This window comes from Cheilinus undulatus, linkage group 7 (assembly GCF_018320785.1).
Source record: "Cheilinus undulatus linkage group 7, ASM1832078v1, whole genome shotgun sequence".
Classification (NCBI taxonomy): Eukaryota; Metazoa; Chordata; class Actinopteri; order Labriformes; family Labridae; genus Cheilinus; species Cheilinus undulatus.
In genome coordinates this window covers 3,578,005-3,602,261 of record NC_054871.1, presented here as the reverse complement: position 1 = coordinate 3,602,261, position 24,257 = coordinate 3,578,005, and the positions used below count along the sequence as shown (strand labels likewise).

Genomic DNA, 24,257 nt, shown 5'->3' with positions numbered 1-24,257 from the left:
TTTCTCCATGTCAACACAGTTACTGTCTGTAAACTAATTCATTCAGACATATAGTCAGATCAATAAGAATAAAAAACACTCATATTGATGAGTGTTGATACAATATACATCTAAAAAAATTAGAATATCATGAAAAAATTCAATATTTTTTGTCACTCATTTCAGAAAGTCAAACCCATATATTATATAGACTCATTACACATAAGTGAAGTATTTCAAGCCTTTATTTCTTGAAATGTTGATGATTATGGCTTACAGATAATGAAAACCCAAAATTCAGTGTCTCAGTCCCGAAATGAATTATAGGGGTAAAAAAACTTGGCACAGTAAATGATTTTGCGATTAAAAGGTGAACATGATAAGTTAAAAACTAAAAAATCTGAGATAAAAAGTCAAACTTATAAGTTTAAAAGGTAAAAACGTGACATTCAAAGTTTAAAAAAAATGTTTTTAAAAGGCAAAAAGGCAAAATATGAGATAAAATACTGAAACCATGGATTTTAAAAGTCAAAATATGAGGTAAACATCAAAACCATGAGTTTCAAATGTCAAAAAATGAAATAAAATTAAAAATCATGTGTTTTTAAGGTAAAAAAAAATGAGATGAAATTTAGAGTTAGGAGTTGAAAAGGTTAAAACGTGAAAAAAAATGTCAAAATCATGATTTTAAAAGGTCAAAAAACTGAGATAAATTTTTCAAATCATGAGTTTTTAAGGTAAAAACATGAAATAAAATTTAAAGATATAGGTCGTAAAAGGTCAAACATGAGATAAAATACAAAATCATAATTTTTAACAGACAAAATATGAGGTAAACATCTAAATCATGAGTTTCAAATTTCAAAATATGACATAAATTTAAAATCATGCATATTTAAGGTAAAAAAATAAAGTAATTCAAAGTCAGGAGTTGAAGTTTTTAAGGTAAAAAAATAGTTAAAATTTAAAGTTAGCAGTTTTAAAATGCCAAAATGTGAGATCAAAGTCAAAATTATGATTTTAAAAGGTCAAAAAGTCATGAGTTTTTAAGGTAAAAAAAATTGGATAAAATTCAAAGTTAGGAGTTGTAACAGGTCAAACTGTGAGATAAAATTCAAAATCATAATTTTAAACCGTCAAAATATGAGGTCAACAATGAAATTATGAGTTTCAAAAGTCAAAATATTAAATGAAATTAAATATCATGCGTTTTTAGGGTAAAAAAATGAGAGAATTTAAAGTTTGGGGTTGTAAAAGGTCAAAACGTGAGATAAAAGTCAAAAACATGATTTTAAAAGGTTAAAAAAACTGAGATTTAATTAAAAATCATGAGTTTTTAAGTTAAAAAAAGAGATAAAATGTAGTTAGGAGTTGTAACAGGTCAAAATGTGAGATAAAAGTCAAAACATGATTTTAAAAGGTAAAAAAACTGAGATAAAAATTTAAAATCCTAAGTTCTAAGGTAAAAAAAAATTGAGAGTAACAACCCATAACACAGATAATGCATAATATATTTGATAGTTAAATATCTAATATTTGTTTTTAATACAGCAGAAGTCAAAGTAAGTGCTCTGCAGGGATTTCTGCTCTATAATGAGAAGCTGATTCAGCTGCACAATGACTCTGCAGCATCCTATTGTTCCCCATTCTAACTGTAGGGAGCGACAAAACCGCACCAAAAGAAATCAATTTTCGTCAGACTGGAGCAACACCGGAAATGCTCTTCAAAATAAACAACTGGAAAAAAATCACTATACAAAGCTAACAGATAATGGCATATAATATTAAAGTAAATAAACCCGATAGATTAACAGTATATAAAAAATATATGTTTAATTTGTGAGGTATTCTTAAAGTAATTAAAAGAAACTTGAGTCTAATGAAAATGAAGCCATTCTTGTAGGGCTGTGATATCTTCTCATTTGTTGTGATTATCAAAAAATAGGAAGTTATTTCAAAGGCATATGTTAGCAAGAAAAAAAAAAGAAAGAAAAGAAAAAACAGTCAATTAACCCACTGCCATAATATTCTTGCAGCTCTGGGCTGGTACAGGTAGAACATACCAGAACCCCATCTGTAAACCCTTGATTGGAAAAATTCAAAAGACCGCATGGGATGTAAATAAATCTGCTGGATTTTTTTTTTTTTTGCATAAGCATCAATAACAGAAGAGGTTAAGGACTGCTGAAAAGAAAAAAAAATCAGAATTGTTTTTGAAATTCTAAAAAATAAGTCAAAATTCCGAAATTAAAGTAGTAATCCTGTTTTTCCCCTGTACACTGAAAAGAAAAGGTGATGTCTTATTTTTTCAGTGGCCTTAATCCTCTTTCGTTGTCAATATAAGCTTTGAAATATTCTTCAAACATGCTGCTATTAAAGTATAAAAGGCATTGGCTAAGCTACGCCACGAGCTGTTTGTTTTGTTTTGATAGCGGGCGGAAGTGGGTGTGGTCTAATTGTGTAACTTGACAGAACAGCGAAGTTCATAGAAAAAGAAGAAGAAGAGTGCAAACAGGAATCAAAGAGTAGAAGAAGAACCCAAACAGTAAAGTGCCGGTGCAGCAGTGAATCGGTGTAATAAACTATTTCGCGTCCTTGTAAAGATGGAGTCCCCTCTGCAGATAGACGGCAGTGTGATGGAGGGGGTAAGTATCACATACAGATGAAGTATTTAATATAAACTCTTTACAGAGCAACTCTTCACAGACGGGCTGCTGTTGTTCTCTGATGCTAACATGCTAACAGAAGCTAACAGCGGTTAGCAGCTCTGTGTTCCCGGTCACTGACGTCTGCTCTCTCCCGGTGTCGGTTCTCATCAGGGCGGACAGATCCTCCGTGTGTCCGCGGCTCTCAGCTGTATCACCGGCTCCGCCATCAAAATCTCCAAAATCCGAGCCGGTAGGAGCAACCCGGGACTCAGGTCAGCCCCCCTCAGCTAGCAGGCTAATGTTAGCCTATTCATTAAAGTTGAGTGGTAGCTAACTTAGTCAGCTAACATCAATAATAACTAAATGGGTCAGTTATTATCCTTCATTATAACGGGAATTAAACCGGGTTTAACTCAGACAGCTTCCCCGTTAAAGACTCGGTTTGTTCTGAACGAAGTTTCTAGAAACTTCAGCCTGTTATAATGCAGCTTCTATTCAGGAGAGGTCTGATATAGGGATGGGTAATTTGGAGGACAAATCATCTCTGTGCGTTTGTGTCCGACTTAAACCTTCTTCTTTTAAACAAAACATCCTAATTTCTACGCCAAATCTCCATGGGGCAAATGTCAAACAGGCACTTTTATCAACGGTCAGGAACATGGAAAATTACACTAAAATAAACAACTATGATGTGAAGAGAGGGAAAAAAGGGCCCAAAATGATTATGCATATAGTGTTTTTGTTCATTTTTTCCTAAATAGTCTATATCAGGGGTGTCAAACTCAGTCACAGCAGGGGCCGGATTCTGGTTTATAGATCTAACCTGAGGGCCCAACAGGGTCAAGATTTAACTGTAAACCTAATTTTCACCAGTAATAATATATATATAAACAACACCACTGATGATAAATCATTTGGAATTCAAAAAAGTGAAAATGGTAAGTTTAAAGGCCTTTCTTTTAGAATTATTAATTTTAAAAGTCAGAATACGATTTTAAAAATAGAAAAAAATGTTTTTAAGAGCAAATATACAAGGAGAAAGTTGAAATCATAAGTTTGAAAGGTCAAAATATGAGATTGAATTTGAAATAATGAGTTTATGAGTCAGAATATGACTTAAAATTTTAAATTGTGAGTCTGATTGGTCTAAATATTGGATTAAAAAGCCAAAATTAGGAGTTGAAGAAGTCAAAATATGAGCTACAATTCAAAATGATGACTTAAAAAGTTAAAAATATGACTTTAAGTTCAAAATTGGGAGTGTAAAGGGTCAAAATATGGTTCAAAAAATAAAAATAATGAATTTAAAATGTCAAAATAAGAGAAAAATTGAAATCATGTGTTTAAAAGTCAAAATATGGGATTAAAAAGCCAAAGTAAGGAGTTGAAGTTTATAATTGGGGGGGTGGGGGGGGGTTAAAAAATATGACATGAAGTCCAAATTATAAGTTGAAAAGGTCAAAGCATGAAATAAAAAGTCAAAATCATAAGTTTGAATCGTAATTTTGAGATGCAAAATTGAAAATATGAAATAAAATACAAATGATTTTTTTCCCTACATTCTTAACTTTTTATGAAATCTTTCTTACTCTTTATTTTTTTAGATTTTTATGGCTTAACAAGGAAAATTTAAATAATCAAGTTTACATTATTATATTGGAGGAAATCTGCAGAGCTCATACTGGTGGGCCAGATATAATACAAATATAATATGATCTTTGGGGCCGGATATAATCGTTCTACAGGCCAGATTTGGGTTTTGGATTCAGATTTTGAGTTTGACACCTGTAGTCTATATAATTGGAAGTAAGTAGGATTTTAAACTCAATCAATGAATCTTTATTTGATTAGCACTTTTCATGCAAAAACAATGTAACACAAACAAAAAAATACATGAGTTCACCCACCCCATGCCTCAACAATTATTTTCTAATCTGGATTGGATTTGACAAAATTACCAATGATGACAATCGCATTTTTTGCAAAATAACTTCGAATTCAGTGTTCCAAATCATTATGAAAAAAAAGGTTCAAAACACTCAATAGTTTCTAAAGAATTGACAACAGAAATCTTTTTTTTCTGCATTAAGAGGTATTTTTTCTCAAATCAAAGCTATTTCAATCAAAAACATCTTTACAGATCATCTCATCCATTGAACTTGTAAGTTAATGTATAGTTCCTGCCTGTATTTCCTTTGAGGATGCCAGAATTCTCTCCCAGAGCTGCTGTTCTGAGGTTAACTTCCCTCCGTCCACCTTCATAGAGCTTCTGTTGGATGCTCCACAAGTTCTCAATAGGTCAGGTTGAGGTCAGGGGATGATGATGACCACACAATGATTTTTTTTCTCCCTTTGTGCTCGTAGCAGCTAAGGCCTTAGTGGGATTTTTTGCTGCATGGGATCATGAAATCATGAAAATGATTTACTCCAAAAGGCATGGTTCTTCTTTTTATACCATGGCAGGAAATGGGCAGTAAGGAACTTCATATTTTGCTGAGGTCATTTTTAACACCTTGGGGCACCTTAAAGGGGCCCACCATCTTGCTCTCTATGATTCCATCCCAAAACATCACTCCATCACCTCCATGAGATGGTGCATTGTCATGCATGAAGAAAATTTTGCTACAGAAGGCACTGCTGTTCTTTTTGTACCATGGAAGAAAGTGGTCAGTCAGAAACTCTATATACTTTGCCGAGGTCAATTTTACACCTTCAGGGACCCTAAAGGGGCCTACCAGCTCTCTCCTCATGAATCCAGCCCAGAAAATGACTCCGCCACATCCTTGCTGACGTTGCAGCCTTGTTAGGACATGGTGGCCATCCACCAACCATCCAGAACTCCATCTATCAGGACCATCCAGTGTAGCACGGCATTCATCAGGGAATAAAACTGTTTGAAAATGAGTCTTCATCTCTGAGCCCACTGCAATCGTTTCTCCCTGTGGGCATTGGTTAAGGGTGGCTGAAATACAGCTTTACGCACATAAGCAAGCTTCTGGAGGATCCTGTATCAAGAGGTTCACAGGACTCCAGAGGAACCAGCGACTTCAAATACGTGTTTGCTACTCCTCAGTGGATTTTTCCCCGCTGCACTCTAAATATGATGAATTTTCCTTACAGAAACTTTCCTTAATCCGCCTTTATCTGAACGAACCCGTCTATATAATGTGGAACAACCTCCTCAAGTAGTTTCCTTTTAATTAGGCTCACCTGTAAAACTAAGCTCTAAACAGGACTCCGATCCTGTTTATTAAAGTGAGACGAAGATTAGATCATACAAGTGTAGGCACTGGTTTAGTTCAGGTAGTAGAGCAGGTGCCCATGCACTCAGGCCGATCCTAGGACCAACACACTGGTCCCAGGATTGAATCCTGTTCCTTCACGTTTGGTTAACATTCAGGTTTCTTGGTGCAGGATCAGCTGTGCACAGATAAAAATTGTGTTTTATATTTATTTGTTTATGCATTGTTTGACATAATCATCCTCACTGTCCTAAATATGTCCCTTCATAAATAAACCAGCTGATGTTGTTGTATTTACTGTGTGGATTCAGACCACAGCACCTCAGCGGCCTGCAGCTGGTCTCAGACATGTGTTCAGGAAGTCTGCAAGGAGCCACCATTGGATCCACAGACATCAGTCTGACACCTGGAAAGATCCGTTCAGGAAACCACACAGCTGACACGGAGACAGCGGGGTGAGAACAGCAGCTTTTACATCATTACTAGGTTTAGTTTTTCTACTTTAATGACTCTAATGATCTCTGTGTCTGTCAGGAGTGTGTGTCTCCTCCTGCAGGTGGCGCTGCCCTGTGCGCTGTTTGCTGATTCATCCTCACAGCTCTGTCTGAAGGGAGGAACCAATGCAGAGATGGCTCCTCAGATCGATTACACTGTCAAGGTGTGAAATGGCATAAATCAGTAAACAGTCTGTACTTTGGTGAAACTTTCCCCTAAAACTCTTCATTTTCTTCTTCAGGTGTTTAAACCCATCGTAGAGAAGTTTGGCGTCAGTTTCGACTGTGACATCAGGATGAGGTCAGTTTCCTGTTTGCTCAGAAGGGACAGTATTGCAATGTCTGAGCTGTGAGTGATGCTGTGTATTTGTGTGTCAGGGGTTACTACCCTAAAGGTGGAGGTGAGGTGATGGTGACGGTGAACCCGGTCAAAGAGCTGCAGCCCGTCACCATGACAGAGAGAGGAAACATCACCAAGATCTATGGCAGAGCGTTCGTCGCCGGAGTGCTGCCCTTCAAAGTAAATATTCCCTCTTTCAATGAGGATGTGCAGTCATTAATGCTATAAATAATGTTTCTATTTAACATTTAAATGATTACAGAAACTAATTTACTAATGGCTTTTGTTTGTACTTGATCAGCTGGCTAAAGACATGTCAGCGGCTGCAGTTCGAACCATCAGGAAGGAAATCAAAGAGCTCTACATCAACATCCAACCACTTCAGGAGAAAGAAAAGGCCTGCGGGAATGGCAACGGCATCATGTAAGCCAGGCCCACCTCATGGTGTCATTGTCATATATAAAATAGAGTAGTTCAGTTGTGGCGTAATTTTGAAGGAAAAACCTGGAAGTTTGCGTCACATGGGTTCCCTTGGCGGTGAGCCTATGGGATTTTTCAGTGGGTTTTGGATCATTGCTGGAAACTTAGACAGTTTGTTCATTAAGATAATCTTCATAAATTAATAACGTAAGCTTCATATTTGGTTTGTAAATATACACTATATTGCCAAAAGTATTCCCTCACCTGTCCAAATAATGTAAATCAGGTGTTCCAATCACTTCCATGGCCACAGGTGTATAAAATCAAGCACCTCGGCATGCAGGCTGCATCTTGCATCGACATCTTGTTACTTTTTGTACACCGGTCACATCAAATTGATGCTAGGGATGAGTGGCAGCCTTGGTGCATCTGCATACTCTCAGTAGGCAGAAAGATTATCTCTAGCCTTAAACACTTGAATCAGTACCTTTACGATGAGTGTCGGTGTTCCCCATGGGCAGTGAATGCAGCTCAGGTGAGTCTCGTCTCTGATTGGTCAGTCTCTTTTCTGTGTTTCAGAATCATCGCTGAGTCATCCACAGGTTGTGTGTTTGCAGGTTCAGCTCTGGGAAAGAAAGGTAGGACTCAGATCAGACTGCCACAGCATGACTGCTTCATTCACTGCTTGTTGTCTGTTGCCGTGGTTACAGACGAGCAATCTCCTCACGTTTGTTTGCGCATTTGTGTTTCAGGTGTGTATGCCGATAAAGTGGGGATTGAAGCTGCAGAGATGTTGCTGAGAAACATCCGACATAACGGCTGTGTGGATGAGTTCCTGCAGGACCAGGTGAGGAACACACCTGATGACATCACTGTGACATCACAGACCCCCATATAAATCAAAGATCATACCTCTGCACATGCTCAGTAGTGTTCATTTTCCCTCAGCTTATCATCTTCATGGCGTTGGCGAAAGGAAGGTCTCGGATTCGAATTGGCGCCGTGACGCTGCACACACAGACGGCGATCCATGTGGCAGAACAGCTGACTCAGGTGAGACGCTCAAATAAACTGTCCCATGTTATTGATAATAAATGTTCAATAAGTGGCCAGGTCTCCCTCAAAAAGAGATCATACTCTCACGGGACTACCTGGTTAAATAAAGGTTACATGAAAAAAAATATAAACCAACTTTTTTGTGTTTTCAGGCAAAGTTCACGATCACAAAGTGTGACGACGAGCTGAGCAGCAATGTCACCTACATCATCGAGTGTGAAGGATCAGGAGCCACAAACCCACACCTGTAGCTCGCCCTCTCTCTCTCTTTCTCTCTCTCTCTGTGGACTGTAACTCCTCCGTCATGGCCGACCCCTCAGCTTCTGTCTCTCAGGGTGTTTCTTGTTTCTTTGATGCTGGAATAAAAAGATCAAACTGGTTCTGCCTCCATCTGTGATTGACACACCCTCACTCTACATGTCCCATGATGCACCTGCACAGGCTCTTCAGTCTGCACCACAGCTCAATAGTATCAGGAAGGACTAAACTAAAAAAGGATGTCACAGTAAATTTAACCCAAGCCCTAGATAAAATATAGTTTTAGTCAGTAATTATAAGACTAAAATGAGAGCTTTTTTCAGATTGAAGAAATATTCAAGAAATGTGTTGGAAGAGTGTTGCAGCCACAAGAGGGCGCCAAAACTTCTTCTAACTACCATCCTGCTCTCGCAGAGGAGGATGTGGCAAAGTGATTGAGTAGGACTATGCAGCTGTACTGTTGAAGTACACCTTTCCTTTTTACTGTATCTGAACACATTAGATCTGAATCATCCTCATCTTTATCTAAACCAGTGTTACTCAACCCTGCTCAACGAAAGAGCCAAATTGTTGAAAAATACCTTTGCAAGAGCTACAAAGTGGTGAAAAGTGGCATAAACAGCTTGAAGTAGCAATAAAAATAAGTTAAAGAGTTAAAGAGAAGTGACAAAAAATGAGTTACTGGTGGCAAAAATGAGTTAAAGTGACTAAACTGGGCAAAAAGCAGTCAAGAGTGGCAAAAACGGGCTAAAAATAGGAAACAAGTGGTATTTAATGACAAAAGGTAGCTTAAATGGGTGAAAAGTGATGAAAAAGGGCAAACATGGGATAAAAGTGGCAAAAAGAAGTGGCTTCAATGGGAAAAAAACTAGGAAAAAAGTGGTATTTGATGACAAAACGTAGCTTATGTGGGTGAAAATGGGGAGAAAAATTTTAAAAAGGGCAAAAATGGGATAAAGGTGGAAAAAAGGTAAAAAGTTGAGAAAAATGTGTCAAAAATGGGAAAAAGTAGGAAAAAATGGTTTTCAATGGCAAATGATAGCTTAAATTGGCAAAAATGGGATAAAAGTGGCAAAAATTGGACAAAATGCATCAGAAATGGGCAAAAAAGTAGGAAAAAATGTTGTATTTAATGGCAAAAGGTAGCTTAAATGGGTGAAAAGTGGCAAAAAAAAAATGTTTGCCTTTTAAAGGTTTTCTGGGGAATGATATATAAAATCAAGACATAGAAGAGCCACAAATAGTCACAAAAGAGCCACATGTTGAGTATCACTGATTTAAACATAAGCATCTTACATCTCCTATAAAACATAGCTAGCAATATCCTTACAGTTTATATTATTTTAAATATCAAGTGGATCTAAGAGCATCTCTACTTTGACTGCTGATCAACACTATCAGTCTAAAATCCTTCTGTTGTTTCTAATGGTACACCACATGTTGCCATTATTACTGGTATTGAACCATACATTTTTGTATTGTCTTGTTGTGCTGTTGTTTGTCACTAACCCCCTTTTTTTCAGAATTCACACCCCCAAGAGTGCTCCAGGTTTCTTCCTGTTCAACATGAATCTGGTTCTGCTCAGGGTTTCTGCCTGATCATGGTACAGTCTAGACCAGGGGTGTCAAACTCCATCACAGCAGGGGCCAGATTCTGGATTTAGGTCTAAACTGAGAGCCTAACAGGGTCAACATTTAACCACAAACTATCAACCTCATTTTCACCAGTTAATAAAATATGAAAGAAACAGCAATGATGATAAATCATTTGGGATTTCAAAAAAGTAAAAAATGATAAGTTTAAAAGCTCAAATCTGAGATAAAAAATTCCAATTTATTAGGTCAAAAGGTCAGAACACGAATTAAAAATAGAAAAATAATGTTTTAAAGAGCAAATATATGAGGAGAAAGATGAAATATAGGTTTGAAAGGTCAAAATTTGAGATCAAATTTGAAAACATGAATTTAAAAGTCAAAATATACTTAAAATTTTAAATTGTGAGTCTGATAGGTCAAATTTATGGGATTAAAATCCAAAATTAGCAGTTGAAAATGTCAAAGTATGAGCTACAATTCAAAATGATGACTAAAAAAGTAAAAAATATGACTTAGATTTAAAACTAGGAGTCTAAAAGGTCAAAATATGATAGAGAAAGTAAAAATTATTCATTTAAAATGTCAAATTATGAGGAAAAAAATGAAATCATGATTTTAAATGTCAAAATGTGGGATTAAAAAGTCAAAGTACGGAGTTGAAAAGGTCAAAATATGACTGAAAATTTAAAATTGGGTATCTAAAAGTTAAAGAATTGACATAAAGTCCAAATTATGAGTTGAAAAGGTCAAGTATGAAATGAAAAGTCAAAATCATAAGTTTGGGTTGTAATCTTCAGATGCTAATTTGAAAATATGACATAAAAACATAAATTAATTTCTTTCCCCAAATTCTTGATTTTTTATGAAATCTTTCTTTCTCTTTGCTTTTCAGATTTTTATGGCTTATCAAGCGTATTTTAAATAATCAAGTTAAAGTTCACATTTTTATACTGGAGGAAATCTGCAGACCTCATACTGGTGGGCCAGTTATAATACAAGTATGATATGATCTTGTAGGCTGGATATAATCGTTCCACCGGCCGGATTTGGCCCCCAGGCCTTGAGTTTGACACCTGTGGTCTAGACCCGCCCTGTAGGTAAAGTGTCCCCACAAAAACATTTGTATTAAGTTGGAACTATATCAATAGAATTTTGTGCATAAAAACCCAACACATAGTTCATTAATATGAGATACATAGAAGAAAGAAACACTGATATTAAGGAGATTTATAGGAAATGTGGAACAAAGTGACCAGCATTGAAGCATGAAAAGTCTAAAAAGCCAAAGAAAACTAGAGTTTGACACCAGAATAGATGGTTTTAAATATGGATTGGTTTTATAAATGATGACAGTGAAAGCCCTTCTAAAGTTCCAGAAGAATATGACAGAATAAGAATAAGACATTCAGCTTTAGGGAGGATTCGTGTCAGAGAGAGACATCCTCACTCAGAGTAAACAAGGAGTTCTGTATATGAATGCAGTGATGCATTCTGGGTACTGTAGTTTGTAATTGGATGCTGTCAGGTTCAGCAGGTCTCTCCCCACCTATATGTTGGACTATATTTGGCCTTGTTTCCGTGATGTCATCATCGAGGTGTCACATTGACCTCTGACCTGGTTCAGTCACCTGCCCAGGTGAGCTGATGTACAGTCCAACAGGAAGTTCAGCTTAGAGCTGAATGTGTTGAAACCTGATCCACCTGTAAGCTCACACCTGAACCGGGGGCAACATGATCCCCATCACCTGACACCCCCTTTAGCTCGCCATCGCCACATCCACCGCCGCCTCCCCACAGTCTGCTGTTCACCTGCAGCATGACGGACGCCACGACCTGGAGGACACCACCAGGACCAGGAGTAGGAGCAGGACCAGCACCAGGAATAGGACCAGGGGCAGGAGCAGGTCCGAACCGGGTGTGGATCTCTATGATCGCAGGTGAGACCCACTGTAAAGGACTAACCTGTGGAGACTTGAGGCAGCCAATCAGGTGAGAGAACTTCACCAGTTTCCAACACGTCTGACTGCAGCTGTCATATGATGTTTGAGCCCAGGTGAGACGAGCTGCAGGTGACCACAAAGAGAGAGAGAGAGAGAGAGCAGTCAGGATGAGAGAGTTTCAACAGGATTCTGATAAACCTAAGATTGAAACCTGTTTGGTGCCACAGTAGTACTAATAGAGTCCTGGACACTCAGTGCTGGGTAATTTATTGCTCTGAATTATTAAAAATTGATGACAAACACATGCATACTGTCTGAATTTCACAAAAACACTGGCCTCACTGGTCAGACGCCAGTTTGCCATTTCCCTGGACATTTTTGATGGGAGCCTGTCTGCAGTGTTTTGACCGTGTCACTCAAGTTTAGATGAATTTTGATTCTTTTAAACATAACATAACAGAGATTATTCTGATTTCAGTGCAGGGTTTCAGGAAGTATTTAAGGACTGAGCATTCTGGCAACCGTACATCTGACAAAGACTGATTTTCTGGGTTTTAGCTGTAATTTTCATTCAATAAGGAAATTCAAGTCAACAAAGAGAGAAAATATAGTGGAGATATAACCTGACACGCCATCTGTTTCACACATCCATCTGGAAAACCTTCAATACTAAGCGTTTGGGAAAGGGTAGAGGCTTTGAAAAAAAACTTGGAGTGTGATTGGATGAATGTTCTGTCTGCCACATCTTTATGGGCCAATCAGAGCAACAAAACACATGACGTCTTTGCTGCGACCAAGGTGCGCAGCTACCGAGGAATAATGGTCCAAACATACTCGGGTGGAACGTATGTGGAACGGACTCCGCGCGGACGCCCGCAAGGCCCGTGCATGCAAAGCTCAAGTTATACGACCCGTTTCGCGTACCATTGTCTCACAATACCCTGCTCGGCATGTATTTTTCACATCAATCCGCATTATCGGAAGTATTGAAAATGTTTTTCCACGTCAATACTTCGCATGTCCTTCACCAACATGGCATACTCCCCTTCCTCGTCTCTTGTGGCATTTAATGGCCGTATGTACCACCGTCTCTTAATTTTATTGCTTTACAAAGCCAGCAGGCTTCGTCAGTGTAGGACGCCATGACAGAAAAATGTAAAAAACGTGGAAAGACTGTGGGAAATGTAGGATTTCACGGAAATTTCACAGGAAACTGCTACGCGGCAGTGCGCCCGACTATGGAAGCTCTGATGACTGCGGCCTTTCAGCGTGGAGTCCGCTCACAGTACGCTCAAGTATGTTCGGGCCTTATGGCAACTGTAGTACACGACTTTTTGAAAAGACAACAATTCACTGCTGTTCTTTGTTCTTCTTTTAACGAAGAAATGTCATCACGTTCTTTTGCCATAATTGCACCGGCCTCTTGTTGCTGCTTGTTTACGTCACGACTCTGCTGCGCCTGAAAGTACTGCCCCTCAATGCTGATTGGTCCTGTCACTTTCAAACCGGGCCCAAACGGTTCAGATGGGAGCTTTGTTTGCAAGATGGATTCGCCAGTGAGAAACACGGAAACGGGCGTTTCATCTGCTTTGCAAGGATAGTGGAAATAAAGACCGGTGTTTTGTCAGATTTTGCTATTGCTGCTTTTTCTACCCTACCCTACCCTAACCCAGAACCACAAAGTATCAATTTTTGATGGGTAGCAAAAAATGATAGAACACCGGCATGTAAAATTGGAAGTCCGAGACACCAAGTATTGGGTCATATCTCGTTTTCCATCACCAAATATTCCTGCACACGGCCTAAATTGCACAAAAACATTGTCAACCTTTTGAAACGTTGGTAGCGCTGCAGAGGAGGGAGGGAAACTGGTGGTTTGGGACCTTGAAGAGGGTCGCAGAGCTGTTTTCAGGTTATGATTTGTACCTGAAATAGAATTTAGCTAAGCTTCTTGGCTGTACAGAAACACTAGGTGGACATGTATCCATATATTTTTATTTTACTCTCTTTTTTGCTGGAAAATGAATGAATTTTGGTTGTTTTCTTGATATTTTTCTTATGAATCCTGTTATCTCTGGAGTAAGAATGCTCAGCTCAGAAAGAAAGCACGCCAGACCTTCAAACTTTGATATGATTCTGATAAAAATCTAACATGATCATGTTCATGTTTGATACCACAGAAACACAAATAGAAGTCTTTGACACCTAATATTGGGGAAATCATTATTCTCAATGATCAAAAATTAACATGTGCTTATTGTTAAAACTGTACAAAAAATGTACAATCCCTTGGCAAATCAAAACATTCTCCATGTTGCATACAATTAAGATGCTGTGCAGGAGCCTGTCTGCAGTTTTTGATTGTGTTCGTTCAAGTTTTGATGCATTTTAAAATTATATCAAGTTATTTCAAAACATACAGACAATACAACCCTTTTTGATGCAAACCGGACCAAAATGTCTTACATGTTTCAAACATACTAGTCTGGAGCAAAAGATGCATCAAAACAAAGAGATGTAGACATGCCTTTCAAAATAAAAGCACATCATTGATGTTTTTCTGCAGGCGCACATCTGTGACCCAGGGAAAATGGCTGTAAGGTCCATTTTTGGGTCCTGACCCACCAGTTGAGAATCACTGGTCAAAAGTATAGCTTTGATAGTGAAGAAGAAAAAAACAGAAATCTCAGACACCCAATTTTGTATAATTGCATGTTTTTGATCACCAGAAATAGCAGCTAACTCACGCACAACATTCTGACAGTGAAGCTGGAGAGGAGAACTCCTATCTCTTTAGTTAAAACATGACCATTATAACAGTGGCAGTGTCTCTGTGCAGTTTCGACAGAGCTCCTCTAAAATGGGGAAATATGACCTTCAAGACTGCAGGTGATGTTGAAGAGGAGCGAGGGACAATCCTCACCTTCTCCATTTGTTCAAATACTGAAAATGTTCACGGTCATTTAGATGGTGTGCAGGAGATTATCACACTTCTATACAGCTTTCTTAGAAAAAGATGCATTTTTAAGATTGTGTTCCTGATTCAATCATAGAGAGAACAGAAAAGTTTATATCCTTCATCTCACATAATAGGAATTTTACGTTCCGTCATACAACCCCAGTTCCAAAAAAGTTGGGTCGCCGTGTAAAAAGTAAATAAAAACAGACTGCAATGGTTGTCAAACCTCATAAACCCACATTTTATTACAATAGAACAGAAACATCAGATGTTGAATTCTGAATTTGATGGCAGCAACACACCTCTAAAAAGTAGGGACAGGGCCATGTTTACTGTTGTGTAGCATCCCCTCTTCTTTTAACAACAGTCTGTAAACGTCTGGGCAGTGAGGAGACCAGTTGTTGGGAGAGGAATGTTGTCCCATTCTTGTCTGATGTGGGACTCTAGCTGCTCAACAGTCCTGGGTCTTCTTTGCTGGATTTGTCCTTCTCTAATGCTCCAAATGTTTTCTATTGGTGAAAGGTCTGGACTGCAGGCAGACCAATTCAGGACCTGGACTCTTCTCCTGTGAAGCCATGCTGTTGTGATGGATGTGGTATGTGGTTTTGCTGAAATAGTCAAGGCCTTCCCTGACAGAGACGTTGTCTGGATGGGAGCATATGTTGCTATAAAAGCTCTCTCTACTTTCCAGCATTGATAGTTCCTTTCCAGATGTTAGAGCTGCCCACGCCATAGGCACTAATGCAACCCCATACCATCAGAGATGCAGGCTTTAGACCTGAGCCAGGAGAACAAGCTGGATGCTCCCTCTCCTCTTTAGTCCACAGGACACGGCGTCTGTGGTTTCCTCTGACCACAGAACAGTTTTCCATGTTTCCTCAGTCCATGTTAAATGAGCTTTGGTCCAGAGAAGACGGCGGTGTTTCTGGATCCTGTTCACATATGGCTTCTTCTCTCCATGATCCAGCTTTAACTGTCATTGCTGGATGGCACGGCCAACTGTGTTGACAGACGATGATTTCTGGAATGTTCCTGAGCCCATGCAGTGATTCCAGTACAGAATCATGCCTGTTTTTACTGCAGTGGCCCCTGAGGGCCCTGTCAGCCTTGTCCCTTGCTCTCAGAGATTTCTCCAGATTCTCTGAATCAATCTTGTGATGATATTATTGACTGTAGATGGCGGGAGATTCAAAGTCTACACTTCTTACATTGAGGAACATTTTTCTAAACTGTTCCACAATTTTTAGACTCAGTTTTCCTCTGATTCATGAACCTCTGCCCATCTTTACTTCTGAGAGACTCTGCCTCTCTAAAAATGCATCTTTTATACTGAGTCATGTTCCTGACCTGTTAACAATAAAACTCATTAGTTGTGAAATTCTCCTCCAGCTGTTTTCATTAGTACCACTTACTTTTCCAGCCTGCTGTTGCGCTGTTCCTACTTTTTTGAGATGTGTTGCTGCCATCAAATTCAAAATGAGCTAATATTTTTCATGAAATGGTAAAAAGTATCAGTTTCAACATCTGCTATGTTGTTTATGTCCTATTGTGAATACAATAGGGGGTTATGACATTTAACAACCATTAACTTCTATTTTTATTTACATTTTACACAGCGACCCAGTTTTATGGAAATGGGGTTGTACTTTTTGATATCTTATTGTCATGTCTTCATTCAAAGTATTTGATAGCAGGAAAATCACTGTTTTTACACATTTTACCTCAATTTTTTTCCCTGGGTTTGACACACAAAGGCTGATTCCTCCAGTGTGTAAACAAACTTATCATTTAAATCTATTTATATACATATGAAACACATTACTATACACAGAGATAAATGCTTTAATTCTAGTATGTGTGAAAAATGTGATAAATCAGGCCAGATCTTCGTAAATCCAGATATGTCAGTTTTCCTTTGATAACATGGAGAAATAAAACACATCCAGAGATATTCTGCTCCATCTCTCTACCATTATAAAGGTAAACTGTGGTTACAAAAGTGTCTAAAGGTGTAAAAGTTTAAATATTTGTCCTTTTTCCCTCCTCTCCTCAGAGAAAAATGACTTTTATCCACTCTTTATGTTGACTTCCGTGAACCCACAGACATTTAAACTTCCTTGTACACCATAGAGTTGAACTATCTTTAAAATTAATACAATCTGGAGGCTGAACTCTCTGTATTGTCATGTATTCTAAAATATTAATGAGCTCCGTGTTTCCGCTTCATTGACAAACACAGTTTGTTCCCCTCGACACTGAAAGCCTCATTATTGTGGAATTTCCCAGCAGACCGTGAAAGCAGCGCAGCCTGTCTCGTGTTCTGATTGGCTGTGGTTGCCATGGGGAGCGGCTCCCGTCTCCATGGTTACGTGTCTTAAGGAGGGATTTGGGCAGTCAGAGTTTCAGACTCCCGGAGCCTCGAAGAGCTGTTACGGTGAGAACAGGCTAACATGCTAACCCGGGAACATCTACCGGTGAAAAAACGACGGAGTAAACTTCGGAAACGGTAATAAAAGGAGTCTACAGGGAGCGGAGAGCGGTCGCAGGGACTGATGGGAAACTGAGGAGAAAGTTGGTAACTTTTTAACAGGTTCCGTTCACCTGCCTGCTAGCTGCTAACGGCTAACTGAGCCGTTAGCAGTTTAAAAGTTTACTGTTGAAGGAGGGAGGCCAGGAATTAGACGGAGCCATGACGGTGGAGGGAGTCCGACACTCCCCGATCCTGTCCGCCCTGTTCGGCACGACGGAGGACCCCGAGCTACTGGGAGCCGCTCAGTTTATTAAAGGTACAACAGACACTGAATACAGAGATACACGACGAAATACACACTTGAATTTAGAGAATAGACACTGAATACAGAGTTACACAAAACAGAACACCTTAATACAGAGAATAGACTTTGATTACAGAGATACTCACTGTCATATACACATTTGAAAAATATAACTACAATGAAAAATAAATAGTTCATAGGAGATTGAGCTTCTCCGTTTATTAAAGGTACTAGTATACTCTGAACTTGGATTCAGATTGTAGGGACCAAAAAATAAAACACAAATATTCTTTACTGTAAAAAATAAACAAAATGAATCCGTTTTTTAGTCAAATCTGCCTGGAATGAATACCACATTTCACACAGGTGCTTTTATTAAAACCCAGATGCACAATCTCCACATGTACATGTAAAGGACTAAAGTGAAAATACCTTAATTTAAATAAGATAAACTAAGCAGTTAACCCCCATTTAGACTCATCATTTCAGACAAATTATCTTTCAGTCAATGTCCATGCTACTGTTATAGATTCTTACTGTAAACAGTCTTTCAGCATACTGCAAGTTTTGCATCTATTTTTCAGTTAACATCGACTCAGACCTTATCGATATCCATAAATGATTTATATTTTAAAGACTTGGTATATTATTGCCCAGGCTTAACTGTAATAAAAACAAGATCATAGATAAGAAGAGCTCAGGTTGATCCAGGAATCCAAGCTGAGATGAGTTTTATTACTGTAATAACCATCAACAGGTTATAAAGACATAAATACGTTTTAATTAACAATAGATTGCTTTTATACACATTCAAACACTTTAGCACCAACTTTGATATTAAAGTACACACATCATAGGAAAAATACACAGTTACAGTTAAAAATATAGATTCACACTCTTACGCTGTGATTAAAACCTCATCACAGTACAAACTGACTTACACATACAACACGTATTGAAGGGAGAAAGTGTACACTTTTATGTTTGAATACACAGCATTGTAACACAAATACCAATGTTATGATGATCATATTGACATGATATTGCCTAAATGCTGAAAAATAATCTTTGGAATCTGCATACAGTGCTTAACAAATTTAGCTATTAGACCACCACCTAAAGTAAGGTTTATGCCACAGCTGCCCTAAATTAACAGCATTGGTAATTACCAAAATCATTTTTTATGTTTCTGCAATGGTTAATACACCAATATGTAGAAGTGCTTTAACCCAAATGATATTTTTAATGCTAAAATAGAATTATTATTGTTATCCATGAATTTTCAAATTTACTGATTTACAAAAAAACTGAAAAAATAGTAAAGCACATTAATATTTCTTGATGAATATGTCAAAAAAGTTATTTACTTGCATTCCTGAACAGAAAAATGAGTTTCAGTGGTTGAATGTTATGCTTGATTCATTTCTAACTTCTCAGAGAAGCCCAGTGAGCCGGCTTAAGTTTGGGTATAAAAAGGTGAATTCAGTTTGAAATCCCTCATTCCTGTTCAGAATGGTAAAACGTGGAAAGCTGACTGAAAATGAAAGAGTCCACATTAAAACACTTCATGATGCTGGATGGTCTCTGAGACAAATATGACAGGTGGTCTAATACATTTGTTAAGCACTGTATATGAAAATCTCTGCCTTTATTTATAACACATATTTTAGCTCTTAAAGTCTGCCTTTATCAGTTGTATGAGTAAATTAGTGCAGGTTTAGGCTGGACCAACAGACCTATGTCAGCTGAAGTCTTTATTTATCCTCATTCCTTACACGTTAAAGTCTGTTTAAGGACTAAAATTTTGGTCTAACTACATGTAAATATCAATATCAACTCAAATTATTTTATAAATATTGGCATAATCAGATACTTGGAAAGCCCCAATATCTACATCCCTGAGAAAGGGATCATTTCCCATTTGGACTGAACATTTCAGAAAGATTACCTTGCAGTAGTGTTAATTTTGTCCACTAAAAATATACTAAAAATGTTAGCCAGCTACCTTTTTCCATGAGGAAGACTCAGACTATGTAAAAACAGACCTTTGATAATAAAAGCACTGACAAAAATCACTTTAGTTTTCACTGAGAAGACTAAGAGAAGTTTAAAATGTTAGTGCTGGGCTGTCAAATCAATGATATTTCTCTTCTGTGCCTCTAAAATGTGTCACTATTTACATCAGTATATTTCAAACCAATCAAAATATAGAGAACATTAATATGAGTGATCTACATTAATATGATTAACATAAGTTCAAAGAGAATACGTGCTGTCTCTAAAGGTCAAGACTAGCTTTTTTATTGACTAAAATTAGGCTGAAGTTTTTTGAGTTTTTGTTGACTAAACCTATAGTAATGGATAAAATAATTAAAATGTGACTTAAACTAAAACAAGATTTAACTGTAAAGAAACCAGAGACAGTAATACATCAACACTGTCTTGCAGTGTACTAGCATATTAAACTAGTAAATCAAACTGTAAACAATATCTCTGCTTTTATTTTTCTTTAATAAAGATAAATATAAACTTTATTGATCCCCTCTGAATTTATTTTGATTTATCTTAAAATGTGTTGTATTACCCAGCCATAACTGCAATACAGAGAAAAATAAACTGATAAGAGTTAAATTAAAGATAAGAAATGCTCGGGTGGATTGAGGAGTCTGGGCTGAGACTCATTTTATTGCTGTTATAATCATAAACAGTTTATTAAAGGCATGAATAATGTGTCTTTTCATCAACGATAGATTCTCTTGATGCACATGCAAACACTTCAGTACAAAATTAATAACTGCAGCACACATAAACCATTTATCAAAGGGACAATATACTCTTTGATGCTTTAATGAACAATATACCATGGTCTTGGTGAATACTCGATTCTGATTGGCTCTGAAAATTCCATTGGTGTCCATTAACTTCTGATAAATGGACACTGTTCGAACTTCACAAGTAGTCCTGGTCAAAAAATCATTACACGGTTCCAGATTAATTCGCAGCAGCCGTTAGCCGTTACTCCGTTAGGAGTTACTATAGCAACCTGAGACAGTCATATTTTCTGAGCAGGGAGTACAGCGCTGCCAGCCCAAGGAGCCTGCGGGCCGGCATCAACCATCACTTTACTGACATAAATAAAATTACAGACTCCAGGTTTAAGACCTGTAACGTAAGACGGTCTTATCTTCTGTATCCGACGTTCGTCTCGTTTCCAGGCTCACCTTAACACTGAGAGGTGAGTGTCGCCAAAAAACTCACTTCCCTCCTGTTCTAACTGCTATAAACTATTGTCAGCAGATTCAAATAACACAAACAAACCAAAGAAGCCACTGTTTATTTGTAGAGCCAAAGGAAATGCTTCTGATAAACCGGCATGATAATATCTGATAAATACTGACGTGTCTGACGGACAATCAGCGCCTGCAGGGCGTGGACAGCTCCGTTTCACCTCTGTGACCTCGTAGTGCAGAAGGAGGAATTATTCTGTTTATTCAAACAGCTGGTCTGATAAAACTAAGCTTTCTATCAGATGACTGTTCATGTTAACGTACAGGTTTATAGTCTGACCACAGATGACTCTCAGTCTCACTCGTCTTCATGTCTTTTCATTGATAAATCCATTTAGAAAGTGCGCTGAGCTGACTAGTTTTTTTGTTCCGTTGTGACGTCGTATCTATGGCCCGTCCTATTTACTGGAGCACTGAATAACGTTTACATTCTCTGAGAACGTTTATGGGGTTGGAATGGCTATTCCAGTTATTACTCAAGCCCTCAGGCGTTGCTAAAGAAATTGTTGTTTTAGTAAAACTTTCTCTTTTGATCACAAAAAATATGAAATTATAAATTAGTAGTTTTATTAAGTGTTTTCTTTGGCAAGTGACCATGGTATAAGTGGGTTGATGCCCGATGAGGTGTCCAGTTATCAGGGATTAATGGACTTCGCAGAGGCAACCGTCCAACGCACATTGGAGGACAGTTCAGGCCTCCACGTCGTTGATAATCCCTGATAATTGGACACCTCGTCGGGCATTAACCCTTACATATTACATGGATAATAATGATAATGATAAATAGATAGTTGCACTACTACACAAGTCAAAGCATCAAAGTGTGAAGCAGCGTGATGCGGTGCAATTCGTTGCAGTGTTGTTCCCCTGTTGCCTACTTCCTGTTTTATGCTCAGATGCTTGAATTGAGATGGACAAGGAAATGCATCAGGAGTGTGCAGAAGATTTTTGTGTTGTTGTTTTTTTGCTTTCCTCACTCACGTTCCAGCCTGTAAAAGTGTCCTAGATTTTCCTTGGTGAGCTGCACATGTGAACACAAACAGTGGAAGTTTTTGTCCCAAATATGCAAGGAAATTATTCCGTCCAGCCCCCCAGTATTTCCCCTCCATTGTCAAGCTGGGAAACCTTCTTGTTGTGAGGGACCAGTGTGATTAAGCAACATGGGAACTTGAGCACTGCTCCTGAAATTTACTTTGAATTCTCAGGAGTGCATGTATGAAAACAGTGTAGTTTCTCTCCATATTGAAGGATTAAGCACAGTAGAAAGTGCTGGATATTAGAGAGGACAAAGTCATGAAATTATAAGTTATTAGTAGGGTTGTTCATCTGAAGGACACTTATTCTTCTAAAATCTTCTACATTTGAGGAAAATTTTAAGGAACTATGAAATTGAAATAGTTCATGAAATCCTCAATAAATACAAAGTATTGACAGTTTAAATATTTGAAACCCATTACTCATCGCTCATGGTTTTTTAAAGTTAAAAAAAAAGAGTTTATTTGTAAATTAAAAAAACAGTTAAAAGATGAGTTAAGAATATGTAGCTATGTATAAAAATATGAAAAATAAAAAGGGGTGCTTAAAGGTGAACTTCATGTCGAAACAGGTTTAAGTGGTGTTGTTATTCTCAGTTTAACCCTCACATTTAGGAGCAGCTTCACGTCACGTCTCTGTGTTAAACTAACGTCACGTGTGTGAAACTTGAAACTGGTTTTTCCTGCAGCAATTCTTCATACTGGACATTTACAGAGCTGTATGTCACATGAAACACTCACAACTTCTTTGTTTCTACTTTATTCACTGTGATATAACTCATCAGTAACTGCTGAATAACTCTTTTGATATAACATAAATGTACGTCATCTTTTCTCAGATTAAAACTGTGTTTGAGTGTAAACCTGGTTCTTTATAGTCAGAGTGAACAGCAGGAAACAGGAATGAAGAAAGATTTATCTGCCAGGTATTTTACAATGGCACAGTCTGTTATTTTCACGATTGGTGGTATCTGTTTTCTCCATCAAAACTGCAATAAAACACTTTAATACTATCTAAACTGCTGCAGAATTTATCCTCCTGTCCAAAAGGGCCTGTGTTTTGACAACGTAGACACTATGCAGAAGTTTGCCTGCAAATTTATTAACAATAAACTACCAAAATGGTTGACTAGGACCTCTGTTTTTGCTGCTGTGGTATGCAACAGTCATTAGGATCATTCACTTTGTTACAAGAAACACACCAGAATTTAAAACTGTGGTCACTAATTGAGATTGAAGTAAAAAAAAAAAAAATCGTACAATTTACACAATTTGTAAAAAAAATCAATCACAATAAATTGCATGCATGGATAGGGATGAGTATCAAAATCTGGTACCAATACATCTGAAACCTACTGAACTGAATTACAACACAGCTATTAATACTTCATTTCAATACCCTGCTACCCCACATGAAAGGCAAGAAAATTGTTATGGAATTTGTGTGATTTATGTGATTTATCCTCCACCAAGGAGATTATGTGATTGGCAGGGTTAGTTAGTTAGTTAGCTAGTTAGCTAGTTAGCTAGTTAGCAACATAACTAAAAAAGTTATGGACGGATTTTGATGAAATTTTCAGGAAATGTCAGAAATGGCATAAGGAAGAACTGATTAGATTTTGGGAGTGATCTGGACCACCGTCTGCCATGACTTCCAGTCGTCCGTTGAGACCATGGATGAGACTGTCAGTGCATCTGTTGGCACCGGCAGGCAATGCTTCCCCCATGACAGTCCACCCGTAGTGAAGCCTATGCTTTGCCTCACCATGTTTCCACCCCACTGGGGAGGGAATAATTGGTGAATGCCGTGGTGGGGGGCACACTGGGACGGATCCAGGAATTTTTTGAAGGATTCTTCACTATTGGGAGATAGGGCTAATGGCGAAGGTCTGTGCTCTCCGAATGTTTTTCTCGGTTCTACAGGTTTCCTTTTCTTATCCCATAATAGACTGAAAACTTCTAAAGATACTCCTGTGACTCATTTACGATACCCAGACAGCTTTTAGTCTCCTGCTGACTTTAAATACACTTTTTCCTCTCAAAGTATTGATTCAGGCACCGTTTAGGCATCACATTAAAAGTATTGATTTAGCACCAGTATCAGAAAAAAAACTGTTTTGTCTTTGGTTAATTCACAATCAACTTTGAAATAATCAAATTGCTTCCCTTCAGTTCTCATCTCCTCCTGTGATCAATCGAGATGAATTTGTATTTTAAATTTTTATACCTG

The 24,257-nt window shown here is 37.9% G+C and overlaps 2 protein-coding genes across 5 annotated transcripts in view; both read left to right on the top strand.

The window, feature by feature from the left end:
• Window positions 1–2,463: 2,463 nt before the first annotated feature.
• Window positions 2,464–8,558, top strand: rtca (RNA 3'-terminal phosphate cyclase). Its single transcript, XM_041790766.1, has 11 exons — window positions 2,464–2,624; window positions 2,799–2,899; window positions 6,181–6,324; window positions 6,404–6,527; window positions 6,606–6,664; window positions 6,742–6,883; window positions 7,005–7,126; window positions 7,703–7,761; window positions 7,876–7,970; window positions 8,072–8,176; window positions 8,332–8,558. The coding sequence occupies exons 1-11, from the start codon at window positions 2,583–2,585 to the stop codon at window positions 8,428–8,430; spliced, it is 1,092 nt and encodes a 363-aa protein (XP_041646700.1). The 5' UTR covers window positions 2,464–2,582; the 3' UTR covers window positions 8,431–8,558.
• An 8,792-nt stretch (window positions 8,559–17,350) lies between these two features.
• cdc14ab (cell division cycle 14Ab) overlaps window positions 17,351–24,257 on the top strand; it is a 47,926-nt gene continuing 41,019 nt past the window's right edge. For all 4 annotated transcript variants that reach the window (XM_041791070.1, XM_041791068.1, XM_041791067.1 and 1 more), the window contains exon 1: window positions 17,351–17,718. In XM_041791070.1, the coding sequence (XP_041647004.1) occupies window positions 17,622–17,718 (97 nt within the window). In that variant the 5' untranslated portion in view covers window positions 17,351–17,621. The remainder of the gene's footprint in view (window positions 17,719–24,257) is intronic.